At 45.1% G+C, this 24,576-nt stretch overlaps 1 protein-coding gene across 4 annotated transcripts; it reads right to left on the reverse strand.

The window, feature by feature from the left end:
- Positions 1-227: 227 nt before the first annotated feature.
- On the reverse strand, positions 228-22,597 carry LOC112260391 (5'-3' exoribonuclease 1). Of its 4 annotated transcripts, none has more exons than XM_042328686.1 (41): positions 22,180-22,597; positions 21,179-21,411; positions 20,954-21,051; positions 20,691-20,800; positions 20,449-20,559; positions 19,849-19,934; positions 19,685-19,772; positions 19,326-19,494; positions 19,147-19,214; positions 18,831-18,968; positions 18,581-18,738; positions 18,300-18,389; positions 18,032-18,188; positions 17,724-17,843; positions 17,459-17,628; positions 17,134-17,251; positions 15,982-16,074; positions 15,770-15,873; positions 15,427-15,558; positions 15,097-15,259; positions 14,787-14,900; positions 14,355-14,453; positions 14,133-14,248; positions 13,879-14,025; positions 13,659-13,748; positions 13,092-13,227; positions 12,782-12,838; positions 12,490-12,622; positions 9,124-9,193; positions 8,734-8,926; positions 8,447-8,533; positions 7,114-7,203; positions 6,917-7,009; positions 6,055-6,135; positions 5,832-5,951; positions 5,547-5,661; positions 2,662-2,831; positions 2,445-2,567; positions 2,217-2,322; positions 1,903-2,063; positions 228-1,693 (listed from the first exon to the last, which is right to left on the reverse strand). In XM_042328686.1, the coding sequence occupies exons 1-41, from the start codon at positions 22,252-22,254 to the stop codon at positions 1,406-1,408; spliced, it is 5,070 nt and encodes a 1,689-aa protein (XP_042184620.1). In that variant the 5' UTR covers positions 22,255-22,597; the 3' UTR covers positions 228-1,405. The 4 variants fall into 4 exon arrangements, with proteins under 4 accessions (XP_042184620.1, XP_042184619.1, XP_042184621.1 ...); XM_042328685.1 differs by having other exon boundaries at positions 5,832-5,948; positions 8,447-8,536; positions 22,180-22,596; XM_042328687.1 differs by having other exon boundaries at positions 2,454-2,567; positions 8,447-8,536; positions 22,180-22,596.
- Between the last annotated feature and the right edge of the window lie 1,979 nt (positions 22,598-24,576).

Here is a 24,576-nt window from a genome sequence, read left to right on the forward strand (position 1 = left end):
ACTGCAGTCGGAGCTCAAAACAAGCATTTCGCTAAACCCCGCAATAACATCTGCTAAAACACGTGTATGTGACCAATACGATTTGATTTGTAGCCATTTTGTCATGTTCACTTTATACTCAGACATCATGCCTAATGGAAAGCATTATGAGTTATACATCTCTACCACTCACACAAATTCCAAATCCCATGACAAAATAATCAAATAAGCTGACAAATACATAAATGTATCGATGGTAACAAAAGATGTCTTTATTCATTGGATACGTACAGCACCTTTCCTGCATCAAAAGAGCAAGCTACATTTCCTTAGTTATGGTTTTTGAACGGTTTTTTTTTGGGGGGGGAGAGGTTTTTCTCGTTAAAACTCTCAAATTAATTTAGAAAAAAAACAATAGGACATACAACAGGTTCAGATGTTTAAAATACCCACAGAGCCAGAACCCAGTAGCGCAGACCACGTGTTGAAAGAGGCAAAAGGTACAAATTCCAAAACAAAGCGAGACCCAAAAATATGCTTGTAAAACTCGAGACTGTACATGTGGGTTAAAAGTTAATGAATAATGATTCAGCCATGGTACTGTCAGCAACAAAAAACAATATGTGTCATATTTAAAAGGGTACCAAGGCATAAAGTCCATAGATTGAAATATGGTGGACAAAAATATATATATATAAAAAAAAAAAGAAACATCCCTCTATTAAGGCTTGGATCAACCAGCTAACAGAGGTCCTGGTGATGTCCCAAAGGAGATGATTTGAATTCAATTTCAAAATGATTTTCTACTGGAAGAAATGTGTTGTTATACTGCGGAGTAGAAATTCCAGAATTTTGTCATAGTGATGTGTTTGTATGCTGTCCGTCAGTATACTGTATTTGAGACCTAATTGCTGGTTAACACGTGTGAAGTTCATTTCACATTACTATTTTGTAGGTTGATTTAGTATTAGCAATTACAAACAATTGACATTAAAACACAGAATTGTGACAAAATACTTTGATCAGAATAAAATACATTTGGTAAAATAGAGACTTGAAACAAAGGGAAATATTAAAAGGGATTAAGCCCTTGATTACTGGCTCCAATCATAAACCGACCAACTAGAAGGACACCATGTACCACAAGGTCTGGCGAGATTAGTGAGAATAGAAATCCATCTCACAAACATGATGCAAACGCAACATAAAAACAACGGCATTCTGATTGATCAGACCTTATTGCCTCCCATTATCTAGAACAATGTCTACATCTCAAATGGCACACTTATGACACCCTATTCCTATGTAGGACAACTACATAGGGCTCTGGTTAAAAGTAGTGCACCACAGGGAATAGGGTGCTATTGAGACCCAACCGATTATAACGGCATCCTAAAAACCAACACCTAAGAGGAAGGGGAGGGGATTATTCTTGGACTTTGGCTGCCTCGAAGTTCACCGCCAGTTTCCTGTGTTTCCTCTTGGAGGCGGAGGAGGGGGTGTGGCCTTGGCCCGAGGGGTTCTGGCGTGGCGCTTGGGGCGTGGATGGGGTCCCCGCTGCCTGGGTGGTCTTTGGGGGTGTGGAGGGGGTCGGGGATAGGGAGGGTTGGGAGTGAGATGGGAATTCGCTGCCCGGGGCTTGGTTCCTCGCCTTGTGAGCCGCGTTGCAGAACTCCTGCGGCTTCTTGACCGAGGACACGCGCTTCTTAGTGACCTGACAATAAACGTACGTTAGTCAGAGGCTAAGATGGTGTGTTACCATGGGAGCACACAAACAAACATAAGAGTTAATCATGGTCATTTCTCTGTGGTGATATCCCAAAATACTATTAATATGCATCTTTTGGCCATATAAATGCACGCATAACTCTTTTGTTGTGGTGATTTAATGTGAACTATAGAAACAGGTCCTGGAGCTCCTACCTGCAGGGGGACAAACTGGTTGTGTGAGCCGATGGGGACGGAGGGTGCCTGGGGCCGGGCGCCAGGGAAGGTGCCCCCATAGAAGGGCTGGCCCTGGTGAGGCGGGAGGGGCATGCCCCAGTGTAGGGGACCATACCCCTGAGGAGGCATCAACAGACCACCTGGAGGGAGGGAGCGAGAGAGAGAGAAAGAGAGTGAAACAGTGAAAGCATTTGGTTCACATCCAGAATTAATTAGTGTCTAAAACCTATCAAGGTGAATGGGCATTACTGCACCCAGAGGTCATACAGTATCAATATGACGCCAGGGCTCACCCGATTGACCGAATATGTTAGGGATGGGTCCCATGGGCGGTCCCCTTATCTGTCCGACCCCAGAGAACAGAGGCGGTGGCAGGGGGAACCCAGAACCCACTGAATTCTGAAGGAGACAGCGAGAGAAGGGTTAGAAAACCTACAAATATGGAGACACTGGTCAAATATAGACATAACAAAAGAAAAAGAAAATGAGGAAACACACAGAGATACAGGAAGGACACACACCACACTCACAAGGCGCTGCAGGGCGAAAAGAGCTGCTTTCTCTTTGGCTTCGTTTTCAGACTGACACTGGGGACCTTGGACCACCAGACCACTGGAGAGCTTCACCTGATACACCAGCAGACCCTGGGAGAGAGTGGGATTGTGCTTGAATACCTGCGTGTGTGTCTTGTATGCAAGATTGTGTGTGTGTGTGTGTGTGTGTGTGCGTGCCACTCACCTGTCTGCTGCGCATGAAGGTGAAGTCAGGCGGGGCCATACCCAGGCCCATACAGATCCTGGTCAGCTCTGAGGCCACACTGGGAACCATGGAGGAGGGCTGGGAGGACGGCAGGGGAGGGACTGCTGCTGCTGAGGACGCGGGTAACACAGAGTCGCCCATCGTCGCCGCTGATGGGGAAGAAGGGAGAAAAGGGGAGGTTTAAGGGTGTAAGGGGGAGAAAGGGAATGAAGAATGACTGGTTTAATATCTGTTGTACAGTATCTCCACTAAGTGCCACAATAGCTCCACCTGCAGATAAAACATTAGAGCCTGAGCGATACATCGGCTCACCGACATTATCAGCCGATATTGGATAACCAATACTTAATGAAAGGTGAAAAAAAGGAAGTGTCATGCTGATCTGAACACTTGCAGACATTCTCCTGATTTCATTAATGTCACGTATGAAATCCTGCTTCAGAGCGCTCAGGACCACAGACTGGGGCGAAGGTTCACCTTCCAACAGGACAACAACCCTAAGCACACAGCCAAGACAACCATGGAATGGCTTCAGGACAGATCTCTGAATGTCCTTGAGTGGCCCAGCCAGAGCCTGGACTTGAACCCGATCGAACATCTCTGGAGACCTGAAAATAGCTGTGCAGCGACACTCCCCATCCAACCTAACAGAGCTTGAGACAATCTGCAGAGAAGAATGGGAGAAAATCCCAAATACAGGTGTGCCAAGCTTGTAGCGCCATACCCAAGACAGCTCGAGGCTGTAATCGCTGCCAAAGGTGCTTCAACAAAGTACTAAGTAAAGGGTTTGAATACTTAAGTAAATGTGATTAAATGTTTTTTAATTTGAATACATTTGCAAAAAATTCTAAAAGCGGAATTTGCTATGTCATTATGGGGCCTTGTGTGTAGATTGATGAGGGGGAAAAACAATTTAATCCATTTTAGAATAAAGCTGTAACGTAACAAAATGTGGAAAAATTCAAGGGGTTGAATACTTTCCGAAAGCACTGTATATACAAAAGAATGTGGACACCCCTTCAAATGCGTGGATTCGGCTATTTCAGCCACACCCGTTCACGACAGGTGTATAAAATAAAGCACACTGCCATGCAATCTCCATAGACAAACATTGACAATAGAATGGCCTTACTGATGAGCTCAGTGACTTTCAACATGGTCTCATCATAGGATGCCACCTTTCCAACAAGCCCTGCTTGAGCTGCCCCGGTCAGCTGTAAGTGCTGTTATTGTGAAGAAGAAACGTCTAGGAGTAACAACAGTGGTGGTAGGCCACACAAGCTCACAGAACGGGACCCCCAAGTGCTGAAGTGTGTAGCATGTAAAAATACACAAAAAAAAAAACAATCTGTCCTCAGTTGCCACATCACCACCGAGTTCCAAACTGCCTCCGGAAGCAACGTCAGAACAAGAACCGTTCGTCGGGGGCTTCGTGAAATGGGTTTCCATGGCCGAGCAGCCACACACAAGCCTAAGATCACAACGCTAAGCGTCGGCTGGAGCGTCATTCTATAGCTAGAGGACTCCTGTGTGTGAACAGAATATTTTTTTGACTTTATCTGCTGTGGTCTAGTACTGTCTTTTTGCTATCTAAGGCCATCTACTCTAAGTGCTGCGTGAACTGCTGACTGCTCATAATTTACAAATAGTTGTTGACACATCAACCAGGAAGTCTGCCTTCGACTCTCTCTTTCCCCTCCTTGCCTCTTGTCCTCACCCAATTCCCTCCAACTCACAAGGCAGGCAATACACTTGACCTCATCTTCACTAGAGGCTGCTTGCCTACTAATCTCACTGCAACCCTCTCCAGGTCTGTGATCACAACTTTGTTTCCTTTTCCTTCAACACTAACCACACAGCCCCTACGCAGATAGTCATGCGCTGTCGCAATCTTCGCTCGCTCTCCCACTACCCTCTCCTCTTCTATCCTATCATCTCTCTCCCTTCTGCTAAATCCTTCTCCCTTCTGTCTCCTGATTCTGCCTCTTCGACCGTACTCTCCTCCCTTTCTGCATCCTATGACTCGTACTGTCCCCTTTCCTCCCGGCTCGGCTCTCCCCTCCTGCTCAGTGACGCATTGCGAGCTTACAGAACAGGGCTGCGGACATGGAGGAAAACTAAACTTTCAGAGGATCTATCATCCTTTCACTCCCTCCTCTCTACCCGCTGCTAAAGCCACATTCTACCACTCAAAATGTCAAGCCTCTGCCTTTTTCTCCCAAATTTTGTGATTTCCAATTGGTAATTACAGCCTTGTCCCATCGCTGCAACTCCCGAATGAACTCGGGAGAGGTGACGGTCGAGAGCCATGCGTCCTCCAAAACACGACCCGGCCAAGCCGCACTGCTTCCTAATACACTCCTCTTAACACTACAGAATACGACATTCTAGACGATTCTGTGCTTCCAACTTTGTGGAAGGCCCTTTCCTGTTTCAGCATGACAATGCCTATAGAAATGGTTTGTCGAGATTGGTGTGGAAGAACTTGACTGGCCTGCACAGAGCCCCGACCTCAACCCCATCAAAAACCTTTGAGATTAATTGGAACACTGAATGCGAGCCAGACTTAATCGTCCAACATCAGTGCCCGACCTCACTAATGCTCTTGTGGCTGAATGGAAGCCAGTTCCCGCAGCAATGTTCCAACATCTGGTTGGAAGCCTTCCCAGAAGAGTAGAGGCTGTTATCGAAGCAAAGCAGGACCAACTCCATATTAAATGTCCCTGATTTTGGAAGGAGACGTTTAACGAGCAGGACATACATTTGGTCATGTAGTGTACATCGGTATCCGTAAGTCCCCCCCAAAAAAAAACATATCAGTCAGGCTCTACTAAACATGTAGCGTTGCACATAGTTGAACTCACCCAGTTTCTTGGTGGGTCGTCTCTTGTTCTGCTGCTGTGTGTTGAAGGAGGCGGGACTAGTGGAGTCCGGGGTGGCGCCAATGTTCAGCATCTCCTTCAGGGCCAGAGTTCCCTTCTACGCACAGGAGAACCAACCAATCACAATTAGCCAACTGACCATATCTAACCAAATCACAACAGGACTACTACAACCAACCACAAGGGAAGGAGCAGATCATTCTAATTGAAAAGAGTTTGAAGTGGGCCACTATAGCGTAACACCAACCAGTGAGTACTAGTACCTACCATCGCAAACGACTGCGGAGAAAGCGGCTCCTCTGTTTGGCTCGTGGGCTCTTTGGCTGGAGCTGACTCGTTGCCCTTGGAGATCTTCAGGTTGGCGATCAACTCCTCGAACTCTGTCTGCTGGAGACAAGTGGGTAAGAATATATATATATATATGTATGTGTGTGTGTGTGTGTGTGTGTGTGTGTGGTGTGCGCGTCTGTGTGAGTGTGTGTGGGTGTACCTTCTTTGTAGCGTTCTGAGCGGGAAACAGAGAATTTACATCTTCGTTTCTCTTGAGAAGTCTGATACTTCCTGCAGGACCCTATAAAACATGAAGTTTAATACACCTCATTCTCCCACACAGAAGTCATACTTGCACATTGAGATCTTACAACAAAAAGAAGAATACTTTATACATCTTCACTGAGTTGAATTACACTCACAGCCTTCCACTGGTGATAACCAACCCTACACTGAAAGCTGCTTTTGCAGAACGCATTTTATTGACTCGTTCCAATTCATTTGTAGTCCTGATTCCTGGCTATGCTGTCGGCTGAGGATGAGGCCTCTTGCCTGCTATTGGTCTACAGCTGTGGGTGACGATTGGAGTTGTAGTTCTCCACTTCCTGAGCTGCTGGGATCTGTAGTCTCCTGATTGTGGCCTGACAGGGTAACAGCCTCAGAGGTGTCACATGCTTGAAAGAACAGACGTGTAAGGTAGTTTATGTAATGACTGTTGCGCTAAAAAACCTTTACTGAAGACTTTTGACTTGGACCACTAGGTTTACACAAGCCACTATCCTGCAAGTACTTTGGTAATACAGTCTGCAAAACTGCATTCTTCTCAAGAAAGACTGGATGCAGATACTGAGTGGCCTAGTTAAAGAGATAAGGGTACCTTTGCATGGCAGGTTAGAGACAAAATGTTGTAGTCTTTCTAACCTGCTGTCCAGACAAATAGTGATCTGAGGTCAGACCCTAAAGTCAGCATCAAAAGAGCTGTGACTCAATGTTTAGGGGTGTAAAGTTCAATGGTTAGGGATGAAGGGACAGAGGGGATTTTCAAGTTCAAAAGGTTAGGGTTAGATAAAGTGGGGACTCACAGGTTTGGGAGGTTGCGGTTGGTTCCTGCCTTGTTGCCCTTGGACCTGCCCTTCTTGTCCGGGAGACCCTGTACCCCAGGCAGACTTACCCGGCTGGGGACGGACACACACAGAGATGGTCAGGTGACACCGCCAGGAACGAGGTTGATCGCAATGCGAGTATGGTGACACTGGTACAACATTATGAATGGACTCACATTGTCTTGTTGCCAGTGAGCTGGTGGTTTCTGGGGCATTCCAGAGCTCTGCAGAGACTGCCACACGTTACTGAACTCCTCATCTTTACCCTGCAGTCGTCACACAGACCGAGAGAGACAAATTGTCAAAAATATAAAACAATTAGTGTCATTTCCCCAAATTGGAAACCCTTAAAAGGTTTCAAAGACTTCTGATGAGAACAGGCTACCCGTCCTGTTGGTGGAGGATGCAGAGGGCTGTGGGTTGGCAGCGCACTACATTGGAGAGGCAGGTAGCCTATTGGTTAGAGCGTTGGACTAGTAACCGAAAGGTTGCAAGATCGAATCCCCAAGCTGACAAGATAAAAGTCTGTCTTTCTGCCCCTGAACAAGGCAGTTAAACCCACTGTTCCTAGGCAGTCATTGTAAATAACAATTTGTTCTTAACTGACTTGCCTAGTTAAATAAAACATTTCTGCCTACCATAAGATGAGTATCTGACAGACCAACCAGGGTCTTCTGTTATTGTTCAATGTTATTTTACCCTTGATTACTTTTGTTGATTATTAATAGTACTGTAGTATTGTAAATCTCCAAAGTAACCGTTGGCAATACGTACATTGTTACGTCAAGCCAATAAAGCAAATTGAATTCAGAGAGTGCGAGAGAGGTTACACACCACCACACAAATAAGATATTGTATACAGTAAATCCCACACAAACAGACACACACAGAAAGAGAGAGAGACACAGAAAGAAAGAGAGACACAGAAAGAAAGAAAGAGAGACACAGAAAGAGAGAGACACAGAAAGAGAGAGACACAGAAAGAGAGAGACACAGAAAGAGAGAGACACAGAAAGAGAGACACACAGAAAGAAAGAGAGACACACAGAAAGAGAGAGACACACAGAAAGAGACACACAGAAAGAGAGACACACAGAAAGAAAGAGAGACACACAGAAAGAAAGAGACACACAGAAAGAGAGAGACACACAGAAAGAGAGACACACAGAAAGAAAGAGACACACAGAAAGAGAGAGACACAGAAAGAGAGAGACACAGAAAGAGAGAGACACAGAAAGAGAGACACACAGAAAGAAAGAGAGACACACAGAAAGAAAGAGAGACACACAGAAAGAAAGAGAGACACAGAAAGAGAGACACACAGAAAGAAAGAGACACACAGAAAGAGACACACAGAAAGAGAGACACACAGAAAGAGAGACACACAGAAAGAGAGACACACAGAAAGAGAGACACAGAAAGAGAGACACACAGAAAGAGAGACACACAGAAAGAGAGAGACACAGAAAGAGAGAGACACAGAAAGAGAGAGACACAGAAAGAGCTTACCTTAGGTTTCAGTTTCTGGCTGGCTTTGTGTGCAGAGTTTTTGTTGCCCTGAGTGTCTGCCCTGAGAATGTTCTGTCTGCCGTTCTGCTGCTGAGAGACACAGAGGGAAAGAGAGAGAGGGAAAGGTTGACATCAAGACATACAGAGGAAGGGATAGAGAGAAAAGGTAGGCAAATGTGAAGAACAGAGGTAAAAAGTTAGAGGCTATTCATCTTGATCTATGCTGGTTACTCAGAGAGTGGTTAGGCCAGTTGTTTTATGAGGACATGCTCTACTCCAGTCCCAACCTGTGTGGATATGAAGGGTGATCGCGGTGAGTGGTTCAGCCCGACCAGCTGTCCTTTGTTGTGCTGGTGGGAGGAGGCAGGCTGGGGCTTGACGACGGCGGTCAGTTTATGGAAGCCCTGCTCTACACGGCCCCCGTGGCTCAGGTTGATTAAGGCACAGGGAGGCAGCCTGTAGCCACGGCCCGCCGCACACCTAGAGTAGGAAACACACCAGAGTCAGGCGGGCGACAGTCTTCCAGATACAGGGTCACAACCACACAATAGCCCGTCACAAAAACTCTGGTGCTTAACGTAAAAAATAAATAAACGATGTAATAGGAAACATGCGATTGATCGAGGATTGAAACACTTGACATAGGCCTATATGAAAACACAGACACGAGGCGGTACCTGATTGTAAGTCCACCAGCAAACTCTTCATCGAAAACAACCTCATACAACACCTCAGCCTCCCGATCAGCTGCCACGGGAGAGAGGTTAAACATCAGTTTAGAGACTGTTCAAAGACGAGAGGCTGACCGCATGTGTGTTGCACAGTGCATTCGGGAAGTATTCAGACCCCTTGACTTTCTCCACATTTTGTTACAGCCTTATTCTAATATGGATTACATTGGTTTCCCCCCCTCATCAATCTACACATAATACCCCATAATGACAAAGCAAAAACAGGTTCAGATTTTTTTGCAAATGTAATAAAACTGAAATAACATTTACATAAGTATTCAGACACTTTACTCAGTACTTTGTTGAAGCGCCTTTGGCAGTGATTACATCCTTAAGTATGATGCTACAAGCTTGGCACACCTGTATTTGGGGAGTTTCTCCCATTCTTTCTCTGCAGATCCTCTCAAGCTCTGTTAGGTTGGATGGGGAGTGTCGCTGCACAGCTATTTTCAGGTCTCTCCAGAAATGTTCAAATCGGGTTCAAGTCCGGGCTCTGGGTGGGCCACTCAAGGACATTTAGAGACTTGTCCCGAAGCCACTCCTGTGCCGTCTTGGCTGATAGGGTCGTTGTCATGTTGGAAGGTGAAACTTCAACCCAGTCTGAGGTCCTGAGTGATCTGGAGCAGGTTTTCATCATGTATCTCTCTGTACTTTGCTCCGTTCATCTTTCCCTCGATCCTGACTAATCTCCCAGCCCCTGAAAAACATACCCACAGCATGCTACTGCCGTCACCATGCTTCAAGTGACACTTGGCTTTCAGGCCAAAGAGATCAATCTTGGTTTCATCAGACCAGTGAATCCTGTTTCTCATGGTCTGGGAGTCCATTAGGTGCCTTTTGGCAAACTCCAAGCAGGTTGAAGAGGCTTAAACCAAGACCTTATACCTTTTAAAGGGTTAATAAATTATGTTACGATACACTCCTCTTCAAAAGATCTCCGTGTGTATTAAAACCTGTTTTAACATGGATGGCCCCAACAGTCTCCTGGCATGGTTCCCACTGCAGAATAATCAACAATAGGGATGACCTGACCCCCTTTTTCAGTGTCACCAGTACATATTTCCGGATGGTACCAAAGAACCAATCATTACTCGGAAGGGCAACGATCAAGAGGTACCATTTTTAATAGACACTGGAGCTCACACCTCCAGCATTGGATCTACAGGCCAACACCTCGGTTGTTCAGAATCTTAAAGCTGTTACAGCCCAGGCGTAGCCTGGCATTAGACTACATCCTGAATAAAGAGGGGGTTATTGAAGGGCCCTAAATTCTATTACCCCCACAGAATGTGTTAGGCTTCTCCCTGACTCTGATATGACAGAGATTGTGAAATAATTAACACAGTTGGCTGACACCTACACCCCCACAGGAGAAGAATCCTGGTTCCTGTTTGGGTGGTTGAAAGATAAACTAGGCCAGTTTGGATTTAAGTTGTTTTCCATTTTAGTCCCATTATTGGCTCCTGTTCTTGTTCTGCTGATTTGCATTTGTGCATTCTGTGCAGCTGGCAAATGGGTACTTCACAAGGCTATGCCAGGCATGTTTATGCTTTATGTTCCTCATCCCTCAGACCCATATTTCTATCCTCAATCTCCTGAGGATTTGCTTGCAATCTAATGCACCGTTTATGGGTGATTATTATAATTACTATGCTTGAGTTGCTTTGCTTTTGTTGAGGCCAGATGGCCTCAAAGGGGTGGAATGAAGAGGGTTAAACTACGGCCTTAAACCCTTTAAAGGGTTAATAAGTGATGCTATGATAAGCTGTAAGGTCTCCTCGGTGTGTGTTTTAACTTTTTATGGCTGGGGGGCAGTATTGAGTAGCTTGGATGAATAAGGTGCCTAAAGTAAACTGCCTGCTCCTCAGTCTCAGTTTCTAATATATGCATTTTATTAGTAGTATTGGATAGAAAACACAAAAGTTTCTAAAACTGTTTGAATGATGTCTGAGTATAACAAAACTCATATTGGCAGGCAAAATCCTGAGTTGAAATCAAAACAGGAAGTCAGAAATCTGAGCTTTGTCTGTATTCACCAGAGTCCCCGATGAGATATTAATGATGTTGCACTGCCTAGGGGTTCCACTAGATGTCAACCATCAATAGAAATTATAATGAGACTTCTATGATGTTGGGGGAGTGAATGATAGCAGAATCAGTCAGGTGTCTGGCAGTCAGCCATTTTCTGATCACGCACATTCCTCATGGTATCCACTTGCATTCCGTTGCTCATCAAGACACAAAGGAATACTCCGGTTGGAACTTTATTGAAGTGATATGTTAAAAACATCCTAATGATTGATTCTGTACTTAGTTTGAAATGTCTCTTCGACCTGTAACAGAACTTTTTGTCCGAAGTCATGCTGGACCTGCACAAGCGTTTGGATATGTGTACCTAACGCTCTAACAGAAGTAGCTACTTGGACATAAATAATGGACATTATCAAACAAATCAAACATTTATTGTAGAACTAGGATTCCTGGGAGTGCATTCTGATGAAGATCATCAAAGCGTAAGGGAATATTTATAATGTGATTTCTGGTTTCTGTTGACTCCAACATGGTGGATAATTTTATTTATTTTCTGAGCACAGTCTCAGATTATTGCATGGTTTGCTTTTTCCGTAAAGTTTTTTTAAAATCTGAAATAACGGTTGCATAAAGGAGAGTGTCTAGTTTGAGAAACAGACGCCTCAAGTCCTCAACTGGCAGCTTCATTAAATAGTACCCGCAAAAAAAAACAGTCTCAACGTCAACAGTGAAGAGGTGACTCCGGGATGCTGGCCTTCTAAGCAGTGTTCTTCTGTCCAGTGTCTGTTCTTTTGCACATCTTAATCTTTTCTTTTTATTGGCTAGTCTGAGATATGGCTTTTTCTTTGCAACTCTGCCTAGAAGGCCAGCATCCCGGGGTCGCTTCTTCACTGTTGCCGTTGAGACTGGTGCTTTGCGGGTACTACTTAATGAAGCTGCCATTTAAGGACTTGTGAGGTCTGTTTCTCAAACTAGACACTAATGTACTTGTCTTCTTGCTCAATGCTTTTCATTCAAAAACAATGACATTTCTAAGTGACCTCATACTTGTAATAAGGTAGCTTTTTAAAATTTGTAATAAATTAGCAAACATTTAAAAATAAAATATTTTCGCTATGTCATCATGGGGTATTGTGTGTAGAATAATCAGGGGGGGGGCGGATAATTGAATCCATTTTAGAATAAGGCTGTAACGTAACAAAATGTGGAAAAGTCAAGGGGTCTGAATACTTTTCTGAATACTTTCCGAGTGTACGTTTGGGTGCGCGTGCAACCACTCACCTGCCTTGATGCCGATGACTGTTCCCCTGAGGCCGAGGGGGACAGAGAAGCTCTCTCTGACGTTGACCACTCGGTCAAACAGGTGGTACTCTGCATCCGGGTCAGGGACCACACCGTGCTGCTGCTCTAAGGGCTGGAGGGAGGGACACGCGCGCACACACACAGGTTAGAGAGGTGTGGAGTTGGAATTGTTGGAACTCTGAACCCTTGTGCTGTTTGGAGCCAATGTCATTTTCACTCACTCTCTAGAAAAATACACGCAACAACAAAAAACGGAAAGTGACGAACTCACCCTGAAGAGCAAACGTGGCCTCACAGTAACACGTACTTTCTCGCTGCTCTTCTTCACCTGAGAAACAGACGGAGGTAAGAGTCACTACATGAACACTAAAAAAAGAAAGTAGATTAGTCACTGACAGTAAAGGAAGGGCTTGTTGAGTAGTAGTCTGCATATGCATCCAACTATATTATTGACATAAAAACGAGGTTAGAGGGGATTTCCTGATAGAAAAGAAAGCGAGTAGGAGTAAATAAATGATTGACAGATGATTGACGGACAGAACAGCTAAATGATTGACGCCCCCCCCCCACCACCGAGTTACCTTAGCCTTCACCACCTCCTCCTCGATCCGCTCCACGATGGCCTTGTCCAGGATCTGCAGGTCACATGACGCGCGGGCGACGTCGGCGACTGGGTGGGTCTTCAACCAGGAAGTGATCTCCTTCACCTTCTCCGCGCTGCCCGTAAAACCATCCCCATCACAACTACCATCACCACCATTTTCAGTATTCCTACAACTGTTATGATCTACCTCTGCCTTGTTACATATATTAAAACGTCCTCAAAGTGTTTTACATGAGCGTTTAAAGGCCCAATGCAGCCGTTTTCATCTCAATATCAAACCATTTCTAGGTAACATTTCAGTACCTTATGGTAATAGATTTCCATTTTTTTTTTTTAAATGGTCAAAAAGAAACAAACATTTCTCAAGCAAGTATTTTGGTAGGACAGTCGGAGTGGTCAGACAGGAAAAAAAGTCATTGTGACTGCACTGGGCCTTCGAGATAACTGAACTTGAGTAAGTGTTACAAGCATACAGGTTTAACTGTTATGAGTGTAAATTATGATTGTCGAGTGCAAATCTTAAATGTGAGTGCATGAATGTTACCCGTTCTCGTACTCCGCAGGCCAGATGTCGTCCTCGTAGAAGACATCGTCGTGACTGTTCCTGGACACCAGGTCAAACACTTCGGAGAACCTACAGGAGACACAATGCAGGTTACACACGCACACAAACACATGCACACGTTCGCAGTTTCACACATACAGACAACACAGTTTCATAAATGCAGAGAAAAACACACAAGGACACACACACACACACACACCTATCCAGGTACTCAGACATCAGCTCCTCCACAGCGTCAGAGTAGAGCCACTCCTTCTCAGTTCTCTTGGTGTAACCTGGCACCTCCTCATTCTTCTTATTGAACTTCAGGTTCAGACCAACGTTAGCCTTCTGCTCCCCATGGGGACTGAGAGAGGGAGAGCGCGTCACATGGTTTATTCAACCTACACGGCTCTGGTCAAAAGTAGTACACTAAATGGGAAATAGACATCCATTTGAGAGGTGTTCACTCACTTCTTCTTGGATCCTCTGCCGACGAAGATGCTGCCGGAGAATCTGGAGACGAGGTAGCTGGTGATGCCGAGGCGAGAGGCCAGAACATAGCCGGGACTGTACTTCACACAGTATTTCTACCAGGGAAGGGAGGGAGTAAGCTTAGCAACGGCGCACACGTTTGGTCATGTGGGGGGCAGGGCGAGGAAGAGTGTGAGAGGTGTCGTTTTGAGATTGACTTACATGCTGGTTCTGTATTAAGGCTTCCATCGGTGGTTCACAGGGCACCGTGAACACTACCCACACTCGTCCCTCTTTGATGACATCACTAGACTCCTGCACCTGTGTCCAAGAGCAAATCATGTTATTGAAAAGGCAAAGATGTGCAATGCAACAGATTAAGCCCCCCAAAAATGTCCAATAAATCACATTAAATATTATTTCTCTATATCACATCTAAAAGTGCATACATTTTACGTTTTGTTTTGACAAATATTTTTTTGCAAGACTAGATATTCAAATTCAAGGTCACAAAAAGCAGCAAGCCTAAACCAGTACTCTTCAGCAGCAAGTGTACCAGTACTCTTCAAGAGTCCCCATTACTGATGATTCCAAGTCAATGATTCCAAGTGTGTAAGGCTCAAACAGGAAGTAGAGACCGGAAGCGGTACAGACCTCTCCCATGGCTCCGTAGTAGGGGTTCCCCACCATGAACACTGTGGTCGTCGGGGGAAACAGCTCCTCCAGGGTCTGGAAGCGAGTCGACGACGAGTCAAAGGCCTTGATATCCTGAGAGAGACAGAGAGAGCAAAGGAGGAGAGCAAGCGAAGGAGGAGAGAAGAGAGCAAGCGAAGGAGGAGAGAAGAGAGCGAGCGAAGGAGGAGAGAAGAGAGCGAGCGGAGGAGGAGAGAAGAGAGCGGAATGTGAGGTATGCGTGTGTAGTATGTGTGTCTTCCTATGTACATCTCTGTATGCGTGTGCCTACCTTGACAATGGTCTGGTAGGCGAAGGGCATTATCTGCTTGGACCACTGTTTCTCCAGGTGCACCTGTCCGCTCTGCCCAGGTACATACTTCCTGCCTGTCAGCAGCTGGGCATACAACACCACCGCCGTCTCATTCACCACGATGCCCTTACGCTTACTGAAACTGAGAGGAGAAGAGATTGAGATGTATTTAGGTAAGGAGGAGAGAGGTCTGCCAAAGTCCCCCTCGGCCAAGTGGTCTTATCAGCTCTGATCACAATGGGACATCTTGGTTAAATAAATCTTACCCTTTGATAACAAAACGTAGGTTTTTAACAAACGGATCCTTACTGCTCAGTGATGCCCTGGACATCCTTCACCCAGTCCTTCTGCTCCCTGTCACTGAGGTAGGTGACCTTGGTGGGGGGGGGTGAGTCCCGGTCATACAGCTTCTGCACTCCCGCCGGCTCCTCCAGGAAGAACCTGAGAGGGAGGGGTGTGATGTAGAAGAAGTAAGGGAAAGGAGTGTTTGAGGTAGACCGATGAATGTCAACGACTCAGTGTTCTTCAAAGTAACGGTCGAAAGAGAAGTGAATGAACGGCAGAGCCAGAGGCATAAAGGGTTTTGAGTGACGGTCCGGGTATAATACTGCCATCTATTTTAGGCACGAGTAGAACTCAGCGTGACTCTTACTTGCTCTCCCCGTCAGACACCGCTGTCACCCTGGCCTCCTCTAGGTGGGGCCAGTTGACAAACACAGAACAACCCAGGACCAGGGCCGCCACATCGCCACACACCTGACAGAGAGAGAGAAACAACATCTACCGTTTCTGCTCCAGACATAGACCCAACACAGTCGTCGGCTCTTCATAGAAACAAGACCGTGTGCACGCATCTACACTCACGGGTTCCTCTTTGCTACGTGTGATCTCCAGCATCATGTTCTCCCCTCGGCTGCTCTGCTGGAACACCACCACTCCGTGCTTCTTCTTATAGAACTATAAAGACGGGGGGGAAGCACATCTACATATGAAACATACACAGAAGTATTCCGATGCCAAGACGGCCAATACACAGTCAATACTGGGGGTGTAAATGCAGCCACGTTTAAAATACATTTTATCTCCTGGTTTCAATGAAACCTCAGTTCAGAGGGGTTTGTACTACGGCGTGAGATCGAAGAGCGAGCTAAACGTTGGTCGACTCTCGTGGTTCAAATCGAGATAGCTGCTGACATGACCTGGGCTCACCTTTTTAGCCGTTGACATGACCTGGGCTCACCTTTTTAGGCAGGTACATTTCTATGGCAACGAACCCTTCAGAGCGTTTGTGCCGCGAGGCGAGGACCAATCAAATTAGGCTCCCTCTTGTAAAGAGTACGTCATCGTTCTGTCATTCTCCGGACCATATCGTTCTACACATTTAGTAACGAATGGGATTCATTTGAAACTCCACGCGATAAGTGTTTTGGAGGGGGGTATAAAAGGCCCGTACATTGATAAACACAGTGAAGACCATAAACAATACCATAAACAATAGCCCATTTCCCAACATAGCCTGCTTAATTTGCAGGGTAACTTCTTTCATTGTGATTTTTGGGCAAAATGAAAATGTGACACCGACTCGCCACCGGATTGACGTTCTAGCCTCGTCTCAATAAAGAGTTCATCGTTCGACTAGCCGCGTGCGACATAATGGAACGTGAAGCTAACTGAAGCTGGCTAGCTTTAGAAAATCCTCAAAACAGATCTAGCTTGTATACCTCTCCAGCCACACTTCGAGGGCTTGGATTAATGAGTGACTGTTTACGTAACTAGATCTTGAGCTTGCAGCATCTTTATTGACAAATCATCTTGGGACTGTTGGCCACCTGTGCCTTGTGTGAAGACTGACTGTGGGGTGTGATTAGTGGCAGAACGCTGTCAGCGTGTTTCCTGAACAGAGACACAGCACATGATATTATAGTGTTCCATTTTATTATACGTTTTGTGTTGCTCTCAGATCACGTGTTCCCGATTCACACTCCGTCTCATTGTCTGTCGGCCCGTCTATTGTACCTTGTGTCTGATGTGCTGCAGGGTGGGGAAGCCGAGGAAGTAGAGCTGGCTGCTGTTGTCGCTGCGCCCCACGTGGCTCAACGACACGTGCCACGCATCCATGGGAACCGATGTCACCCTGGAAACCACCAATCACATTACAGTATCTTAGCCTCGTGGAAGTAGTGTGTTCAGTGTGTGCGTGTGTGTGTGTGTGTGTGTGTGTGTGTGTGTGTGTGTGTGTGTGTGTGTGTGTGTGTGTGTGTGTGTGTGTGTGTGTGTGTGTGTGTGTGTGTGTGCGTGTGTGTGTGTGTGTGCGCGCGTGTGCGTTCAGCATGTGTCTCACCTGACATGGCAGTGCATGATGCTGGGGAACAGTTCAGGCAGGGTGGAGGTGTAAGGGTAGTCTAGCTCAGCGTGGTAGCTGTACACAGCACACTCGGTGTGGCGGTTACGGGCCTTCTCAGCCTTGGTCATGTGATCGTTATAAGGCTCCATCGCAGCGAGCAAACATCTCTGGAAAGGAAAACTCGCAAATAAATAAGTAACGTCAGAATTTTTAAAAAGACACACAGGGATGAAGTAGGTCACCGAATGACGTCTGTGTGCACCTCGTCTATGAAGGGGATGAGCACCACAGCCTCCCACTCCTGCTGTTTCCCGTTGAGGTCCGTCTTGAAGTCCAGAGGGTAATACTCAATGATGCTAGAATTCTCTGATGTCATCAGGTGCTGTGGACAGAACAAAACGGAGGTATCGGAATGCGGGTGTGTTATGAGAAAGTGTACATGTCATAGGTCGCCACAATGCTGCTAAGCAGGTCTGTATGTGTGCGTTACCCTGTAGCTCTGGGGAAGCAGGTCTGTATGTGTGCGTTACCCTGTAGCTCTGGGGAAGCAGGTCTGTATGTGTGCGTTACCCTGTAGCTCTGGGGAAGCAGGTCTTTGCTGGCAGCGGGCAGGACTCCCAGTAGTTGCTGGAAGGGCATGAAAGGCTTGCCCATGTCAAAGGTCAACTTCAGATGGGCTATGTTCCTCACATCTGATAGGAACGGGGCGTAGTGGTGAGGGTAATACCTAGGACAGAGGGAGGTTTTAGTACACGCGTGCACAGAAAGACAGAGGGACATGGAGACAAACAGAGGGACATACATAGGGACAGACAGAGAGAGACAGACAGAGACTCACCAGCTCCAGGACTGGACTCCATGGTAATAGTAATGCAGGATCCACTGGATTCCCTCCACATAGCACAACGCCTGATTTGCTAGAAACTCACTGAAAACAACAAAAGTTTAAACAAACGTTGTGCTCTACAATGCCATTGTCTTAAGTTATAAACTAGAAAAATCATACAAGTTCAGCTCCGTTTGGGGAAACAAACTTTTCTAAGAGCATTTCAGGATCGTTCGAGGTTGTGGGAAAATATTTTGAGTATTTTGGGGGAGACACTGGTGAGGTATACTAACTCTGAGACCACCTCCACTCCCATCTTGGTCATGTAGTAGGTGCGTTTGTACTGTCTGAACTCTGCCTCAAACATGTCCTCTTCTTCACCATCCTCCTCAAAACCTCGACCAGGGACTCGGTCCTTCCCGCCATCCAGAGTAGTTAGACGCAGAGAGTCCTGCACACACACACAGACATTGAATATGGATTTCAAGACACGCATCTGTATTTGAAGGATCTCTGCGTGTGCATTGCAGGCGCATGTCTCACCGGGTCTTTCCTCCTGGCGTCCTTGCTGTGAGCCTCCTCTGCTGCCAGTCCCGCGGCCTCGTTCAGGTACTTGTTGCCCACCTTACTCTCAAACCACTTGAGATCCACAAACACCTCGTTGAAGTGCTCCCTGTCAAACTGGGGCAGAGGAAGAGAGCGCGAAAAGGGGATAAAGAGGAAGGGACGAAGAGAGAGAGCGAGAGATTGCAAAACAGGTATCAAGAGAGAGAAAGAGAGCAAGACATGCGTCACAATCAGAAATGCATTGTATATAAATAATTCCACTGATTTGTGGATGTTTACTGGTCTCTCCCACCTCGGACAGTTTCTCCAGGTACTTCTCAAAGTTGCCCAGGTTCAGGTGGCCATTCTCATTCAAGTACCCTGCATGGGTCAAATATAAAGAAGCGAATCAATTTCTCCAGCCGGTACGCAAATAAAACGTTGTGTGTGTGGATTGTGTGTTGTCCGAGTACGGTGTGTGAGTGTTCTCACCTCCCAGCGTTGGCAGCACACTGATGTAGGTGCGGTAAAGGAGAGGCAGGGCGTCTTGGTTGATGTGAAGATGAGGAAGGTGAGGGATGAAGTCATTCCCCACCAGGAAGCCCATTAGGATCCAGTCGTCGATGATTCGCTCCAGGTCGTACTCAAACGAGATCTTGTTCTGTTAAACAACCAATCATCAGACATCTTACTGTGAGGACCAACCAATCATATGACATTGTTATTCAAACCATTCATAGAGAATTGATACTGTGTGTTAGTCACTTATCAGTAAACAAGTAGATATGCATCTACTGTATTTGTCACACTGAAGCAGAACTTTATTTTGTGGGAGTATGCGCTTGTCTTACCTTAACTTCAGAGAACTCGTAGTCTATGTACTCCCTAAATAGTGACAGGTGCAGTAGATGGAAGGTTGTCTCCTCTGGAGCTGTTATTCTGCAGGAGGGGAATACATACATATAACTCTGTCTCCCACACACACACACAGCGCTCTCTTGCACACCAGACACACCTCTTCTGGTTTTTCTTCCCTCCAAAGCGGACCTCTTCTCTGAGTAGGGAGAAGTGTGGCTCGTGGCTGGTCAGACCTAACATCATCTGTAGTAGAGAAAGAGACTGTAGTTAATACAACACATCTTCATTAATACGAATGAAACAACAGTAGAATTTTGTCACGGTAATTGACTGATTACAGCAAAGGGCATCAAACTCATTTTGCCCCAGTGGCCGCATTCTGACTTCAATTTGGTCTTCATTTCTATACAATTTCGATCTGGTTTTAGTCACTTAAAGTATATTAAATTCATCCCCCTCCCCAAAATATAATAAAAATATATGTTTTTTTAATAAAAACTCAACCCATCTGCAGGCCGGATTGGACCACGCTTGCGGGCCAGATCTGATTTGCTAGCCAGATCAGATTTGCTAGCCATATGTTGGACACCCCTGGATTACAGACATATATAGACATTCACATCTGCCACCATATACATACACATCTGCCACCATATACACATCTGCCACCATATACACATCTCCCTAATGTCTCACAAACACACACACTTCCCGACACACATTGATGCCGTATCTCCCAAACCCGCGGGCCACCCACCAGGTCAGCATCCAGGCCATAGAGACAGTGGCGTGTGTTTGGGTCGTGGCCTGGCTCTGAGTTTTCCCTGCGGATAAACTCCATGATCTTGTGTTCTCCTTCTCCTGGAGTCTGGGAGGGAAACAGAGGATCACAGTCACAGACAGTTACAACGCATGTACAGTCAATGTCACTCATTCACATATGACATCTAATCAAACAAAATGTGCACACTGACACACACGCCGTGTGCCCGTCCTCACCTCATGTCCGGAAAGGTAGACGTTAACTCCTTTCCAGGCATTATCTGTGGATAGTTTGCTGTTGACAAAATACTTGAGCTGCTCCTGTAGCCTGGCCATGAAGTCCGTCCCTACATGAGAGACATGATGGATAGTATTCAGTAGGCACAAAACTGAAGAACAGACTAAAACAGGAAGGACAACCTGAACCCCTAGGAATTGGATGAGAGGTATGAGTGGACAGATTGGTGGAGAAGTGATGGATCGTGTAGGAGGCTACATACCAGGTGTGATGCAGTTGGAGTCAAAGCGGGCCTCAGAGGGTAGGACCTCTCCTTTCTCAAGGGCTTTCTTTATCTTGTCCTCTGCTTCTTTGGCCGACCTTCACAAGAAACATGTAAGTGACTGATTGGTTGATTGAGTTATGACATTGCGTGATCCATCGCTATGCCACTCGGTCACAGACACAGCACATAAAGTACAAAGGCAGTTATCATCATGATCTTTACCGGAATCTCCTGCCTCTCTGCTGGTTCATCTTGGCCCGGGGAGCCACTCCGTCCACGGCCATGAAGAACACCTTCCTGGGCTTGATGATCCTGAACAGCACCTCCAGGTAGTGGAAGATGTCCGCAAAGATCTTCTCCTCCGAGATACGGAAGTGGACGTCCTCATCATTGGGGTGGGAGCACTGGTGGATGATGCCATTCATATCCAGGTAGAGGTTGTCAAACTCTGGGATCTTTAAGAGAGAGGTAAAGGGGTGTGTCAGACAGATGGGCCAACTGCTCTGTCTACTATCCATATAAGAAGGCAATAGCATCAATACTTTAATAATGGAGGGAGTGTATTTACGAGTTGAGGATTAAAAAAATAAAAAAGATCTAGTGGGATTGATTGGAAACAGATATGGACTCTTGGTCAATATTCCACTAATGCATCTTGCACACCTGCCAACAAATGTGGGCTAATCTGGCACTGGTGATCTCGGTAGTAAAACGGTTACATCTGGTCGACGACTACAATATTTGTTATTCAGAATAACGTTCTATTTACTTGACAAACCAAACAAAGCATAAAATCAACTCCGCCTCGATAAAGAGAACAGAATTGAGCGTTCCTCAGTTAAACTAATATAGGCCTGCCTTATTCACTAGGCTATTTGTTATGACATCTAACTGGAGCTGATAGCAAGTAGTAGTAGCACGCAAACTAGCTAACTAATTAGTTACCTAGAAGGTAAATTGAGTCAAACACGTAGCTAAATGAGTTGGTAAATATTAATGTACCGTCAGTTAGCTAACTGCAGGTGTAATTGTAACCACAACACGTTGGTTTATTAATAATAAATCATAGCTATGAGTAGCGCGTAAGGGCAGAGTGGAAACATCGATACGTGAAGGTGAAACTGTTATGGGCCTGCTATATTTAGCTTGATAGCTTGACTAGTTACCTGCAACAGTAATATTCGCTTACTAGGTAGCAAAAAAGTAGGCTACGGATATCATACCTGATGTTCCTTGACAACTTCACTCAGGCAAGGGTATCTTTCAGAAATCCATCGGTAGAATTTCGGCACTCCCATCTTGACCACAAACTCTTAATTTGGGGTTAAATTAATACAAATGCAAGGGTATAAGAGATGCGTAAAGTAACATGAGAAGTTGCTTCTGCTACTGGGGGTTCCGTTCGGTAGAATGGAACTGTACAGCCAGTAAAACAGTCCGGGTGGAATCAATGACGAAATAACCAAAATGCCAGCTCTCAAACAGAAAATAGTAACACAGGCCTACTCTGTGACTGATTCGCTAGTATTTTAACAACTATTAATAAAACACGCTTTATAAAAATTGTAAAAAATTCTAACAAATATGGCCTTTGTTTTTCTTTTCGTTTGACGCTTTCATTCCTGTGCAATCATTTTAAAAATTCCGTCGAGACTGGCAGTTAGCATTTATTGGTTCCACGTCAGCACAAGGAAAGAGCCCATCTCCAATCATTTAAATATACACTAAATGTCTAACAGGGGGTGCTGTTTTGAAGTCTTCGCGCCTCCATCTTGGCACTCGCCCACCAATGTAATGTTGTGGGAGCTTTAGAAATGCATTTATTTTTGTCTACATTTGTTAATGTCTACGTTTATTCTATTACATACACCTTTGAAAGTACTCATGTTACTTTCCCCACTACATCAAAAACATACTTAAATGCATAAAATTTTGTCCCATAAACATTTAAATGAAATACTGTAGAATTCCATTCATTTCTTCTGAACACTCCTTCTAGGGAGTGCGATTATGGCTGAGTGGTCGCTTCAAAGCCTGTCATTGACCAATACATAACATTATCAATCCAGGGTTATATACAGAATTGGATAGTGCTCTCTCTGAATATTATTGAGGGGCTTGCGCAGCAAGAGCCCCAGCTTAGATATTCGACAAACTTCTTCTTCCACACTCTACTCATCCTACACCGTTTAAGCTAGAAACACCGTTCAAAGGTCAAAACGTCCAGAATGGTCTCGCTCGAGTATACAACGTTTTGATATATGTTATACTTTTAACGTTATTAAACTTTTCGGTATTTTCTTTTTGCCCAAATACGCTAACATGTTATTTCTCACTATTCTAAGGCTCCCCATTGTGTCATCATCACTTCCAACTAACATTTTCTAAGGTATGAAATCTTCCTCGACTTCTCCGTTTCGGATTCGGAATCATGCGTGCCAATGTGTAACTAGAGCCGTTTTAGTAACCCATCGCCTGTCTCTTTCTAGCTGCTGTTATTCATGTCAGAAGCTAGCAGATGTATTATTTTCCAGACAACTACCGTTTTTACCACTAACCCAACAATTAGACAAAAATATTTTGGAATTAAATCTTCCTACACTTCTCTGCTTGTCAAATCCTAAAAACGGTTTAGGAATCGTGTGTACTAATCTCTTGGTAGAGCAATTTTAGTAACTCATCGCCTGCTCGTTTCTAACAGCTCTGTGTTGTTATTGAGATTCCATAATGGAACCGTTGCTAGGACACGTGGGCCAAAATGATGAGAGAGAAGTGACCACAACCACACAACTTTTGACCTCAACCTCACAACTTCTGACCACATCTAGTATCCACAACCATACAATTACATACCACAACCACACAACTGCTTACCATATCACACAATTACATTCCACAACCACACAACTTCTGATCACACATTTAACTATTGACCACAACTACAGAACCACATAACATCTGACATCAACCGCACAACTTCTGACCATATCTAGGGACCACAACCACACTTCTGACATCTAGGGACCACAAACACAATTTCTGACCAAACATCAAACTTTTGACCATATCCACACAACTATTGAACCACATAACTACTGACCACAACTTCTGACCAAATCTGACTGTCGATGGGAATTTCAAATAATTTCACAATTGGAATAATCAATAGTGCAACTTTTTTAAACTTCTTTCATTACAACAATTTTTTTTTTAAGAGCTTTAGCAAGCCCCGCAACTTTACTTGTAAAGTTACCATCTAGTTCACCCTTCCCCATCTCACCCATTGAAGTTGCACAATTTTCACAAAGCAAGCCAACCTACAAAGCTTGCTGACATGACTGAGGAACAATGCAAACATTAAGGCCCTGGCGATCTCTTCCACTGTTAAAAAAAAGGATGTTTTAAAATCCATTGTATTTCAGAAAAGGTATTAATGGGATGCTATGTAGAATGCCTCTAGCCAAGTAATAATGATACCTCAGCCTTTCAAGTAGGCTTACCCCAATACCTAGCCTCCTGAGCTTGTCGCAATTCTTGTTATTTTGAGTTGATCGGGGTGTACTATCCATCTATTTGGCATCCAGGTCAATTTTCCATTTAAAGATACTCCAATACAAAAG

The sequence above is a fragment of the Oncorhynchus tshawytscha genome, linkage group LG10, assembly GCF_018296145.1.
Source record: "Oncorhynchus tshawytscha isolate Ot180627B linkage group LG10, Otsh_v2.0, whole genome shotgun sequence".
Lineage (NCBI taxonomy): Eukaryota > Metazoa > Chordata > Actinopteri > Salmoniformes > Salmonidae > Oncorhynchus > Oncorhynchus tshawytscha.